Source organism: Terrapene carolina, unplaced genomic scaffold, assembly GCF_002925995.2.
Source record: "Terrapene carolina triunguis isolate 2854851 unplaced genomic scaffold, T_m_triunguis-2.0 Scaffold34021, whole genome shotgun sequence".
Lineage (NCBI taxonomy): Eukaryota > Metazoa > Chordata > Testudines > Emydidae > Terrapene > Terrapene triunguis.
The window spans coordinates 4,452,149-4,466,381 of record NW_020698372.1 but is presented as its reverse complement, the minus strand read 5'-3'; the positions used below and the strand labels follow the sequence as shown (position 1 = coordinate 4,466,381).

The window sequence follows — 14,233 nt, the reverse complement described above, 5'->3', positions numbered from 1 at the left end:
ACCTGTAGGAGACTGTGGGCATTGGCCCCCTTCTATGCTGCTACTGTGGGATGTGGGAAGATTAATTAGAGGCAGCAAGCTGAGCCTGATGGAAGGGCTGAAGATTGCCTAAGACCCTCGGAGGGAACTGCTGTGACCTGGAAGAGTGTAGGGCAGAAGACTGTGTGTTGCCACTAGACTTTATTTTTGATGCTCCGGAAGTGGTGAACTCTGACTTAGCCAGAGAGCTAAGTCACCTCAGTGCTGCAATGCAGTAAAGACTCCTGCATGTGAGCACTGCAGCAACTTACAAGCCTGTGGGTGACTCAGAGGGGAAACTGGAGCAGTGGAGATGCCTAATGCTGAACTGGATAAGCCCCAGCTATCTTGGGATTCAGCCATAGCAACCTGTGTAGCTGCACCAGCCCAAGCCCCAACTGTAGTCAAGAAAAGCAGTGATTTGCATGGATTGAGGGTTACACAGGCAATGGTGCAAGTCATGGCTTTCCTTAGCAACACTTGGGGTTTGCAGGGATGCAGGTACACCAGTTGCTGATTGCTGATTTGGCACTAATCTCGCACCTAGAGAAGGACATGTAGGGTGATATTTGTTTTCAAAGAAGGAAGCAGAATGACCACAATGATGTGTCTTTATAAAAGAAAATGTGGATCTTGATTTTTTACTCTTCAAAGTTCAGGCAATTCACAGGTTCCAGATCTTTTGTTTATCCCACAAATTGAAACACAGGCCAATTGCTAAATTCTGATTTGGATTCCAAAAGCTACTAACTCTCAAATTTTGGATGAACTTAGATCCAGGGTTTTTGTTTGGCACTTTTAAATGGTTCTGTTCCAACACCTAATGCTTCTTAGGTAGGTTCCACAACCTTTCTGTATTTGCCATGAATGACATTAATGTGATTTGAGAGATTCCTGAAAATTCAGTGGAATTAGTATCATGGCCAAAAATTCCACATACCCGCTCTATACAATGTCATGGTACACTATATATGCATAACCGTGAATGTGTTCATGAAGAACTGTAAGGGTTTTTCTGACATTTTTATCAAGTCCACAGGAGCCTTCAAAATGATACAGTATTGGTAGAAGTGGAAAATAGTTTTCTGCTATGAAATTGTTGCATACTTCATAGCCATTATTGGGCAATCTTAGTTTGAATGAGTAACATTTTAAAACTTCATTGAAAACAAGTAGCAATCGTTCATCATGAGGTGAGATTTTAAAATCGCTATGAAAATAAGACTAAATAAAAGTACCTCCCTCCAAATGAGTGATAGTTGCAACTCTGCGCTATAGCAAAGTACTGTGCATGGTCAGTCATCATTACACTGGCAGGCTTTTTCTTTCATACAGTACTCTTGAACATTTGTTGTTGTTTTTTAAATGTGTAAGACTAACATTAAGAAATGGATTGCAGTAACTATATTAGTTGCCAAAAGAGTTGTTTTGAGAAAATGGCGCTCTGCAATTCCTCAGTCGTACACAGATTGGCTTAGTGAGTTCTCTATTACTAATGGAAAAAATGACTGTCTAATAGAAATGCTTGGAAAAAAATGAGGATGTCTGGTTACTCATGAAACTATTGCATATTTTTTGCAGTTTAGTATATATTAGTCCGCAATACTCGTAGGTTATGTTCTCACTTATTTATCTATTTAGTCACTTTAATAATTGATGCCCTGCATGATCTCTACAGGTTGTTTTTTGTTTTTCCCCCCCAGATTTTAGAAATCATGAATGTTGTATTTGTTCTTTATATGCTATTTCTATCTTGTGCTTGTATTTATATATGTTTTGTTTCATTGTTTTAATATTTTATATAAAAATAATAAAGATAAAGTTTTTAAAAAGTCTAAGACTGTCAATCTAGCACCTGTCAGTGGTACTGAATTTACTCCTAAAAAATTGGACAGGCTGTAATTGACTGAGTTAAGTTGTTGCTGTGTTGTAACATATCAAGTGTGCTGTATCTTTTTTAAAAAAAACAACACAGTGGTTTAGAGGCTCCTGTCTGTTGCAGAACTTAATGGTATGGCTTAAAAAAGGGGTTTCAGAGTTTAGATATTGAACTAGAAACTACTGCTGAGTTGTGAACAACTATCTTGTCATATAAAAGAAGTTTTCTGTTTCTAATTGCTGGTTCTTCTGTTTTTATTTTGTATAACATGTTATTTAGTCTATATGGATGTTATAAATTAGTAGATTTGGGGACATATATGGACATAGGATTTCATAACCATGCTGCATACGTGATCTGTAAACTTAAGAACAGCTCCTTGCAAATTAACCTTTGAGCTCATATTTTCCAAGAAATTGTATGAAGTAAACTGTCAGACTTAAAGACCAGAAGGGACCATTATGATTTTTTTTTAATCTCATCTGACCTTCTGTATAGGTCTTAGAATTTCCCCCTCTAAGTCCTGCACCAACCCACAAGTTCTCAATGAGCTAGAGCATATTTCACATTACCGTAATGAATTTATCTTGTGTGTGGAACAGTAACTTACAGCAATTCTAATGCCATTTTTCACCCTAAAAGATCACAGAAGCAAAGCACTGAGTCAGAATATTTTCTTTCCCCCTACGTACCGCAAAAACAAGCCACAGAACGAGATTAATTTGATTAAAAAAAATGTTTGGGGTTGAAGTTTAACAACACCTTGGCAAAACAGAGCAAGATAGGATCCTAGGCCACAGAGGCAAATGGAAAGTTGAACTCACCCTCATTTGGGAATTTACCCGTCTCTTGGAGAAAAATTATGAATTTGACATAATTTATTTATAAAGATTTGAAATAAATTTACAGAAACACAACTGCAATATAACTATTTTCTTTTTAATACTCTACTAATCTATGTTTGAGAGACTTTGCTACATTTTCCTCACCTTTCATTTTTAATTGCAATTTCACGTACCCTAAGTTTTTCGGAAGCCACAACGATGCTGTTAAAGTCCTACCTTCCCAGTGCCTTATAGAAACCCTTTTATTTAGTCATCATTCTGCCTTTGTGCCATGCATCTCATCGTTTTTTTCCCCTAGTCTTAACGGCTAAGGATATTTTATATGGGGAAAAATTGATGCTTTAATTCACCTGCTCCTGTTGAATTCTCGTCCATTGAAGTCCCAGTGTTCTGAGCCTGTAGCTGACTAACACAGAAAGTGCGTTCGTGAGAGATTGGAGCTGTGTGGCATGTTAAACCTCAAAAACACGTGGAACTTTCCTTTTTGTTATGAACTCAAAACAGTCCAGTTCAGTCAAAACGTTCATGAACCGAGGTTCAGTTTTGAGTGAATGTGGCTCCGTTTACAATTCCACTGAAATGGTATGAAACGTCACCATTTTAAAGATGACTAAGATGATTTTTCTAAAAATAATGAGCTTGGGGGTGTTTTTTGCTGCTTTATGATGTGTTTAAAAGATGCAATTTTTTGAAAGGCTTTCTTAAGCTTGTTTTTTTTACGTTAGAAACATCAACAATGTCAAGTCATCCCTCTTTTTGCAAGAGTGCTTCTTGGATGTCTCAGATGCTTGTGTGAAATCTCGCATTACCAGGCGTGGTCTGGGTCTTTCAACTTTAACAAGAGTATTATTTTTTCTGCTAAGTCTTGGTGGTCACTAGAACCCGACTTTAACCAAACAACAACAAAACCCACTGAAAACAGAGTTTAACAGTCTAGCTAAACTGTCCCTTTTTCTTCACAGTTGCTCAGGTTTCTCTTTCGTGATGTTATTTATCAAGTTCTCCTGTTGCCATAGAGACTTTGAGGGTCGGAAACGGCTGAAACAAGCTGCGAATAAATTACTTTTTTTGCACAAAAACTCTCAGACCATTGTTCAGTGCACTTTTCAACAAGTCACCTCCCCTCCCCTTTACCAGTTACCTTTAAGCAAATATAATTTTGTTTTCAGGTTTGTTTTAACCTGAAACTTAAAGCAAAATTCAGGGCTGGGAGAGGGGTGGACATTATGTCGCTCCCTCTTGAAATAAAACCAAAGGAAGGTTTGCCAGAAGCTCCTGACAACTAAAATATTGAGCTTCACAGAGCTCTACAGAGAATGGCTTCAGGTGAGACACAAACGCAACATCCAGAAATTTGTTGTTCCCAAATGTCTCCAGTTAAACTTGCCAAGAGTCACTTTTTCAAGCTTCCCAAGTAGTATTGACTGGTCTGGGACACAGTAGTTCTCTGTCTCCTTGGTGTTTTATGGATACTACTAATTTATTTTCTTGGCGTGCAAGTCTTCATTTTTTAGTAAAGGTATATTTTCTTCCAACATCTCATTTTTAAATGTTGACACGGTTTTTAATTAATCAAGGAACTATGATTGTTTTGCCTGTTTTTAAAGTATGTTTTGATCAGGATTTAAATCCCAGCATATTTTAGCCTGATCAATATATAGTGTGAAAATATAGTGTTTCATTGTATGAAACATGAAGGCTCAATTCCTGTCCTCAGGATGGTAGAGGTTAAGTAAGCTATTAATTTAATAATTTTTATTTGACTTAAAACATTTTTTTTTTTGTCTTTTGGCAGGGACAAATTTGGATCAATGGCTTTAACCTCGGTCGTTACTGGCCAGTTCGTGGTCCTCAAGTGACCCTATTTGTTCCAAGCAACATCCTCGTTTCGTCGTCACCGAACAATATCACAGTGTTGGAGCTGGAGCAGTCTCCTTGTGGCATTCAGAAATGTGCCATAGAATTTGTAGACAAACCTGATATCAATGCAACACTGCAGTATGAAAACAACACCCGGAAGCTGTTCACTAAAGATTTATGGCTGGACCCTCTATGATTATTTAGGAATGTGTCCCCTTACCTTCTCCTGTTTTTCTACCCCACACCCTCAAATCCTACATTCTTCGCAGGGAAAATCAGTGTTAAAAATCGATTAGTATGTTTAACTGTGGAAATTTTTTCAAAGCACTGAAAGCATAGCTGTTTACTAACAAGAGATACTAAATACAGGGTCTCCTTTAAAAGTGAAGATTCTAGCCTTAGAGTAAGTTGTTGTGCATGAGACTTGACTTAGATGGAAGATAATATTTAACATCAAAGTCTTAGTAAACAGATAGCTTTGGGAACTGTGAGTGCATGAAAAGGAACCTCTTAAACTAGTCGTTTTACATCTCTTGTGAACTTAGAGAAATTTACCTTGCCAAGAACTGAGTGGCCCCACTACCACGCTTATAAACATTTAATCTCCACAAACAAGTATCCAAAGGGTTTGTGTGTGCCAAGTACCATTTGGATTTGACTTGTTTTCCTCCAGGCTTAAATACCTGGTTAGTGTGGCTACTGTTTCAGTCTGCAGTAGCTTATTGCCAGCATGGTCAGTCCTCTTCCCCCGTCTTCTCCCCCCCCTTTAGAAACCTTCCCAGTGACCTTCAGAATTCTCCCAGAATCTGCTGCTTCTTGGACCTGTGACAGGAACTATGGGGTAGGTACCTAGAGTGCATTGCAACTGAAATGGTGAAACAGCACTGATGTGGATGTTAGTGAGTAGCTTCTGGACACAGGTCTGCCACAGTTTCCCCTTGGGCTAACTCACTGACTCTCCTCCAGCTCCCAGCACTGGCATGATTTAGCCGTTTGGCTAAGTGACAAAGTCCACTCCTTTTGGAATTAACAAAACAAATCCACAAACAGGGTTTTTGAACCCGTTACAGTCTTGCCTGACTTTAGCATTCAAAAATCATGATATTGGTGTAATCATGGGACTTTAAGAAAAAACAACTTCCCCCCCCCATTTTGGCTTCTGGTATTTGAGTCTTTGAGGTACACTTGAGTCATGTTCTCAAGCTTTTCTCTGCAACCATGGGGGCTAGATATCTTTTAATGAAACCTGAGCCTCATGTAATAGTCTCCAGGAGCGGAGGTTCTTAGAAAAATACCCAATAACACAAGAGTTGTGATAAAATTACAAAAGTTGGGGCTTGCTGGGGCTCAGTAGTCCCCTCCCTGGACCTGGTAATCCCTTCCACAGGGATATCCACTTGCCCTCCTCCTGGAGGCACTGTGGAGTTGAAGAGGAATTTCCACGCCACCTCCAGTTGGTGCCATAGGAGAACCCAGTTGTTCTCTCTACTCTGGGTTCTAGTTAGGTGACCGTACAACAGGTAGAGAAAGTCCACTTACATGCCTTGCTTCATCTCCCTGGGCTTGTCTCTCTACGTCTTTCCTACTGTCCTTTCCTGGATTTGCTGTCACTGTCTCTCTCTTTCTAGGTCTCCTCCTTGGCCCACTAGGGTTGGTGACCCCCTCCCAGGTTCTCTCGCAAAGCCTGGTCTCTGTGGGTCTCAGCTGGTTTGTCAGTCAGCCTTTTGCAGTTTTTTCTAGCTTGGCTTCAGCCTCTAGACAGCCTTTTCCTGCTCCTGTCTCCACCCATGACTGTCCCCATACTGTCAACCCCAGATTGTTTCTTATGCAGTTCTAGTTGGTCACCTGACCCACTTCCTCCCCCCCAGCCACATGACCTTCCCAATCCCTGAGGTAGTGATGCCTGCTTTTAAAGAGGCTACTTGACTCCGCTACAGTGGACATTAGGAGCGCGTTGGCAAATTATGACCTTTTTCTTGTGAGAAAAATTGACAAAAACAATATTAACTTTTCTTTGTAAACCCCCAAACTGATTTTTTTTACATAAACCTGAAAATGTTGACAAAAGCAGGGGGGGGGGGGGAAATCCACATAGTCAAAAAGGCATTTTCTTTCCAAAAAATGTTTAGACAGAACATTTTAAAGTGGTTTTAGTGGGCATGAAGCAAAACTGCAATGGTTCAGAACACAAGTAAGCATGGCTAGTATGAACTCAATAAACTGTTTATGCTTAAACCAGTGCAAGCTGGTCAATAAAAATAGGTTCCGTTTTCCAGGGCGCACACAGCCTCCGGGCCTGTTTCTGGTATCATTTATGCTGGTTTCATGTCCGTGTAACACTACTGACTTTAAGGGAGTTGCTTCTAACTTACAATAGTGCAAGTGAGATCAGATCAGGGCCTAAGTGTGTCATTGCTGTCCAGATGGAACATCCATGGAGCTGTGATGTGACACATTGTCATGATGAAACCGACTACTGAATGCAAATTTAAAGAGAGAAATTTTTAAATAGGCCTTAAACGTGATCATGTTTTCTAAAATGGGCTGGAAGATTCCCATTTTCCGTCTTCTAATGCCATAGAAGATGAAGATTTTGCGTCCAATAGTTTTCACTCTTACTTTGGGAACATATTACAAATCACTTGTTGGTATCTTCCATTCTGTTCCAGTTAATTACTAATCATGATGTAAGTGCCTGATTTTTGTTTGCAACCATGCAGAATCTTTTCTTGTTGCTGTCAATGAAAGCTGGCTTTCTATAGCAGTCTCTGTCTCTACTTATTGCTCCTCTTTGGTTTTAATTCAGTCTTGCAAACTCTGTATGAAAGGAGGAGCCTTAAAGAACAAAGGATTGAGATAGTGACATTACAATGTTTTAATAAACTATCAACTTGTTTCCTTTGAATTTATCCAAAGTGAGTAAAGCCTCTTTCTTTAAAGAGGGAGTCTTCCCTCAACCGTAGGCATGCTGAGAGCAAAGAGAAAGAAGATGAGGACGTGATGATTTGTGTAATCTCACAATTTATGAATTCTAGTTGATCTGATGAAATTGCTGTATCATTGAATCCCTCAGTGTATATGGAGTCAGCCATATGGTGTCGGACTGTGTCACATATCCCCTGGATCAGGGACAATGGAGAGTTGTTAAACCTTGATGAGATGGTCACATAGGTAAATCCAATTTTCTCCAACCTCACTGCGTGGGAACTAGGGTTTGGAACGGTGGAATTTTCCCACAAGCAGAACAAAATATGTAGTGTGGGAAGAACTAGGTTTAGTATATCTAAATATAAGGTCAGTGCTCTTGGGCTCCTGCTGCAGGGCTAAATATAGCAGTGTAGCCATTCAGGCTTGGGCTAGAGCCTGGGCTCTAAAACCTGATGAGGGAAGTCAGTTGACCCAGGCTCTGAGACGTGCTACAGTGGTGGGGTCTTTTGCTGTGTAGAAGTACCCCGAGCCAACTTGGGCGGAGAGACTCGCAGAGACAAGGAAGCTTGGGCAGGAGCAGAGGGGCATGCTTTCATGGCAGAGGGGTCCTCCTGAACTGCAGGACCATCTGAGGAAGAGGGAACCTGACTGCAGCAGAGAGAGGCTCCATGATTGAGAGAAGAAGCCATGTGCAGGAGGAGGGATCCTGGATTCCTTAGAGGACTCTGACCTAAAACCAAAGAATGCTCAAGCGGTGAGGAAACTGAGACAGGGAAATGCATACAGCTGTACTATTTTGTCTTGGTTTGTCTATTTCTTGCACTAGCTAAAGTAAAGAGCAATTGGATTTTGGAAGCCTTACAAAGCATATGTGTCTGTCTGCTTCCACTACCATGTGTCCTGGAAGAGATGGAGTGTAAATGCAGAGTACCCACAAGGTTGGAACTCGAGGAAATGGTGTGCTTACACTATTGGGGTATCGGGGGGTCAGCAGTGGTCCTGGAGACCTAAGGCAACTGGGTTGCAAGGTCCCGTTTCTTTGAAGAGGTAATAGACAGAGAGTCTGGTCCTCGGAATCATGCCAGAGAGACCAAGAAAAGATACAGTGCTATAGCCTACTCAGTCGAAGGGAAGCTTAGGAGCACCCAGCAGCCTGGTGAATGTTCAGCTGGGGGAACTCTATCAGAGCTGTGACAGGGCACTTAGAGTATCCGTGTGGGAGGAACAAGGTTTAGTATATCTAAATATAAGGTGCTCAAGGAACATTTTTGATTAATAGCTGCATTTATAAGATTGGTCTAAAGCAAACCAGAACAATCAGACGGGGCTGCGGAGGTCCAGGAATGGTTGCTGTGTCTGGAGCGGCTAACTCAGGAGAAATGCAACTATATGCCCTCTCACCTAGTGGTGACGGCTACTGATTTCAGTTATTGTCTTTTTTCTAGTCAATGGCTCTGTGCTCACGTCCCTGCCCAGAGATGCATGTGAAGAGAGAACAGGAATGGAGTGATGCCTCTCCTAGTGAAGGTCCTTCAGTCCTCAGTGTTCTGGTTTTGTAACCGTCTTTTCCCCTTCACTAGCAGTTGACCTTCCTCCAGATACTCTGGCCATTGTTGCTTTCAAAGTTCAGAAGGCTCCAGATAAGATGGGCTGGATAGAGAGCCCCTAAAGTTAAAATATTAAGTGGTTAACCCCTTTGTTATGTGCAGTCCTTCATATGCAAAATCCAGTGGTTTAGGGACTGTTTCACATGTTGGCCCCTGGAGTATTTAATTTTTGGGATACAGTGTTCCCAGTGTTTTTCATGGCACCTGTGTCTGTACACGTCTTGGAACATGTACTCTGAGTTAAATAAATGGTTAAGTGTTATTAATACATCAGAGCCACGTTTTGAGCCTACGGAATGGAACAGAATGAGTTTCACACCGGTTGTGGGTTTTGTGGGTACAAGTGTTCACAGAATTGCACTTCCATTTAAATATATTTTTTATAGCGATTCAGCACTTTAACTATATGGCAGCCATATGGCAAATCATTCCCAGCCATGAAAGAAAATATGTGTTGGGACATAAATGTTGGGAGGTTAACGGTGAAAAATTCAAACGCATAGCTCTTGTAACAGTTGCCACTGGAGATACTGTTAAATCTCTCAGATCATTTGGCTTCATTTTCTACGCTGTGTGCGAAGCATAATATAATACCTATTACCTTGTGCCTCTACTCAACATGTGGCCTCACAAAGGCCTTGCCCCAATGACCGAACAATCTAATATTGACAGATACAAACAAGGATTAGGTGCAAGGGAGGGTATGATGTTTTACATGTAGGAAATGGATATAATTTCATCTATATACGTGCCCCACTCATTGCTGTTTTCAGTGTGGACTGTGATTTGTTGGTTAGAGCAGTGGTCTCCAAAGTGGGGTGCGCGCACCCTAGGGGGTGAGCAAGAGGATCCTTCGGGGTGCACGGCAGGAGGAGCGTCGCCGGAGCAGTGCTGCTTTGGCAGTTCGGGCGGGTTTTATTTTTTGCTTGGGGCGGCAGGGGGTGCGTGATCAAAAAACTTTGGAGACCATTGGGTTAGAGAAGGGAACTGTAAAGTGGGGGCCCTGGGTTCTATTTCTACTTCTCTTGCATATAACCCTGTTAGGAGACATCAGATGGCACTGTTACCGATAATATTACAAATTTTATTAATCTGAACATATAGGACTTAGACCATGATGAAATGCCTATTGTCAGATGTGGTACAGTTCTCCTTTCTGGTGATATGCTCAGAACAGATTTTAGGAGCTGCTTTAATGTCTCTTTAAGTCAGAATCACTTTCTTAACCTATATGCAGAAACTATACTTATGTCCACACATATAACTGAAACATTACAATCCTCAAAAATTACATCACTGGCTTGCTATGTGACCTAGTCCAAGTCCTTGTAGCCTCTCTCTGCCTTTTTGTTACCCTTCTGTAACACAGAAATACCTATCTAACTACCTCATAGTGGTGTTGTGATGTTTACTTAATGTCTTAAAGCTTTGTACAATCTTTGAATGAAATGGTTGTCTCTGTGTGCTCCACTTCAGGTGCACGTGTGCCCCATACACCTTCGATCAGTGATTTTTGCTAGCAGTGTCCATTCAGCCCGCACATATGCCCTACACAGTCTTGTGCCCCGCCCTCAGGCTGTGTGGGAAACTGCTCTCAGTCCCTTTACAACTGCTGTGGCTTGAGATGGAGCTTTAGTGTGTCTGCTTTGAGCCTGCCTCAGCTAAAAGTTTTTTTTCTCCTGCTTGTAGTTTAGTTTTAGATTAGCTAAATTGAGATGATCCATTTTATTCCTCTCCCCTCCCTCCGGGAGTCTTGCCTTCATTGGAAGGGCATACGCAGCTCACTGGGGTTGAAATGCTGCCTCGCTTGCCGGAAGCTATCCCACCCCAAATGCATTCGCTGCCTCAGAAGTGTAACTTATGTCTGGCCCTTAAATCCAAAGCAAGGAAAAACTGGGAGATTAAGTTGAGGCTACTAAAAGTGGAGTGCTCCCTTAAGCTCGCTTCAGAGCCAGGTGAGGAGAACTCCCCTGAAAACTGGTCTCTGGGCAGATCCAATGCCCCTTTGACCTTGGCTCATCTCTCCCTGGTAAGGGAAAGACTCCAGACATGATCTTGAAAGGTCATAAGAAGAGGAGCTCTGACTCGCTTCCTAAGGAACTTCCTCCTAAAAGACCTCTCACAAGCTTCAACATCTCAGCTTGGTACGGTAGAGGCAAAGAACTTCTCCAGTACCAGCAGGGCTGGAAAGCCCTGAAGTTCCAAGAGCAAACACAACTCTGACTGAGGCTCATGACAAAGAAGGCAAGGAGAAACATTCTTCCAGACTGGTGCTGTAGAACTCAGCTTTACTGTCAGTACCTCCCCAGATGGGTACCATGCAAGCCTAAATGTCTGACCGCATCAGCACCCAACTTGGTGCATTCTAAATCTTTAGTATTGTCTACCCTAGGGACAAATACACTGTCAGGTTGGTACCGACTCTTCATTCGGTACCACAAGAATTCAGATACTCAAAGGATTTATTGGTGGCTGATGAACTGGAGTCTCCACTACTTATGGGTACCAAGCTCTGCTCGGTACCAAGACCCACTCGATCACTGTACTCCCGTATATCTCTGGTACTGCCTGATTCACCACCCTTTTCGGCTCGGGCTCCTCCACTGGATGACACATCTAAAGGACAGTGATAGAAGAGACTGAAAGGTGCTCTCTATCTCAGTACAGGGCTCTCCTACCCGTCCATACAGGAAGCCACTCTTTGATACCTGCAAAGGGAAACAATACTTTTGGGAAAGACATCATGGGTGGTGGGACTAGCCTTAGCTGCCACCTCCTCTCCCATATGGCCCCCCCACAACGGCCATACTGGGACCCCGGGTGGCATACAGACAACAATTTTCCAAGGCTTCAAGTCTTGCCCACCAGGAAGAGAGAGAGAGACACACACAATCCCCGTCACCCCGGCCCATTCCTCAGGATGAGATATTTGAGGAGCAGGAAGCCAGGGCAGATAAAGAGGCTACCACTCCAACTTCTATATCCTTGTCATCTCCATATGAGGTGGTTATGCCTCCACCACTGTTTGTGGCTGATGATTTCCAGCAATTTCAGGACCACATAAAACAGGTGGCAAATGTTCTGCAGATACCACTTGAAGAGGTCAAGGAATTATAACATAAGCTGCTGGACCAGAGTTGTGTTACCTATGAATGAGGTGCTTTTGGATCCAGCGAAGACCATTTTTGGCAGACCCCAACAACAATACCGCTAAGTTCTTCTTCAAGTGATTGCTCACGTGTATTCCACAATAGCTGTGCATGCCCGCCATGTGCACTGGTGCCGGAAGTTTTCCTCCTAGCAGTACCTGTAGGTGAGTGCCCCAGCGACCCCTGGAGTGGCGCCTCCATGGTGCAGTATAAGGGGTGCTGCGTGCTCCCCGCACCCTCAGTTCCTTCTTGCCGCCAGTGAAGGTGCTTCGGAACTGCTTTGCTTCAGCTTTGCTGTAGCTCGGGCCCCAAAACTGCTTGTTCGTTCAGTGTATGGTACCTGTAGTTAGTTAGTTAGTTTAGTTTCATTTAGCTAGTTACGTTTAGCTAGAGTGCCTGGGCTGGGGCATGCCCCGTGACCCGGGTTTTAAGTGGTGCGACACTTGTAGGCAATCTATGCCCGTGAGTGATCCGCACACGGACTGTATACGCTGTTTGGGGGAAACCCATCTCAGCGATCGCTGCAAGATTTGCAGGTCGTTTAAGCCTCGGACCAAGAGAGAAAGGGATGTTAGACTCCGGGCTGTTCTGGAGTCAGTTCTGACCCCAGCTCCAGTGTGCCGCTCCGAGTCGGCACCAGGCACTGCAGTGTCAGTGCGCAGCGACCCTTCAGTGCCATCGACTAGTCGGCGCCGCTCCCCGTCCATGGGGCATGCCAAGAAGGCTAGGAAGAGGCCTTCTTCACCGCGGCACTGGAGGAAACTGGGACAGAAGCTAGACCCATGTTGGGCAGTCCTTGATCCCCACCAGCCTCTAGGCCTCTGACTCAAGTCGAGCGGAGTAGCCCTGCCCATTCGGAGCAGGCCTCCCCGGATGTCCGGAGGCCCTGCAGGCGGCCCGGGATGTTATGTCCATGCTGATACCAGGAGCACCGCCGATGTCGGCCCCGCACTCCAGAGGCAAGCCGCCGCTGGGATCTCCCTAGTCACCCCTGGCTAGGTACCGGTCTCGGTCGAGGGAACCTTCCCGATGCCGTTTGCTGCCCAGCGACCATTCAGGGCAAAGTCCACGTGGATCATGATTTTTACTCATGTCAAAACCATAAGTGTCAGAGGTAAGTCAGCAATTCTCAGTTACGTATCATGTGAACGTTATGGTTTTTTGTCCTTTGGAGCCCAGTGCAGCCAGATCTATCCCTGTTTAAATCCAAGTACATGATCCAAATTTGGGGCAAATGGCCTGCGTACAGTGCTGATGGAAGCTAATCAGATGCTCTGTAGGTGATTTGTGCTTGCACTAGGCACAGTTCTCTTTACCCACAAAAACGGATATTGCACTTGAAAGTGGTATTTGTTTGTTTTGGTCCTGTGGCTTCATGATCACACTTCACCCTCCCCTCTCCATCACTGCTTACAAATACTACAACAGATCATTTAAAAAAAAAAAAAAAAAACCAGGCCAAAGATGGTACAGCTTGATTCATGAGCTCTCACTTTCTCCTTTACTGGTGTATGGTGATGTATAACTTTTTCCTTTGCTAGTGACTTAGTGTATGTCTACATGTATTGATGTTGAACTGCAAACTCCATTTTGTTTTGTGAGCACCATTTTGATTGTGAGACTGTCCTGGGCTTTCTCTGATGTCTTTTTGCGTCCACCTTGGACTGGAATTCCATGAGGTGTTGAGAGAGGGTGAATAATGCAGCGTGATCAAGGTCACTAACGATGCATGACTTTTCCCTAGCAATATAATAACTCTGCCAAAGAGGGTGGGCAAGAATCCAGTTTTTCCTGTCTGGACTGAAGTGGGTGGTAACCAAGCAATGAATCACCTGATAGTAGCTTTGGGGCTCGCCAGGGGGTCCAAGATAGAGGGGCCTGGAAGTTATAAAAGGACATGACTTGCTCTTAGTAGGTATCTCTTACCAACCAGAACAAGGAGGCAAG

At 43.3% G+C, this 14,233-nt stretch overlaps 1 protein-coding gene across 1 annotated transcript in view; it reads left to right on the top strand.

Moving 5' to 3' along the window:
• Nucleotides 1-6,543, top strand: part of LOC112118703 (beta-galactosidase) — a 59,103-nt gene extending 52,560 nt beyond the window's left edge. Inside the window, exon 18 of the mRNA XM_029914271.1 lies at nucleotides 4,538-6,543. Within this exon, the coding sequence (XP_029770131.1) occupies nucleotides 4,538-4,798 (261 nt within the window). The 3' untranslated portion in view covers nucleotides 4,799-6,543. The remainder of the gene's footprint in view (nucleotides 1-4,537) is intronic.
• The last annotated feature ends 7,690 nt before the right edge of the window (nucleotides 6,544-14,233 follow it).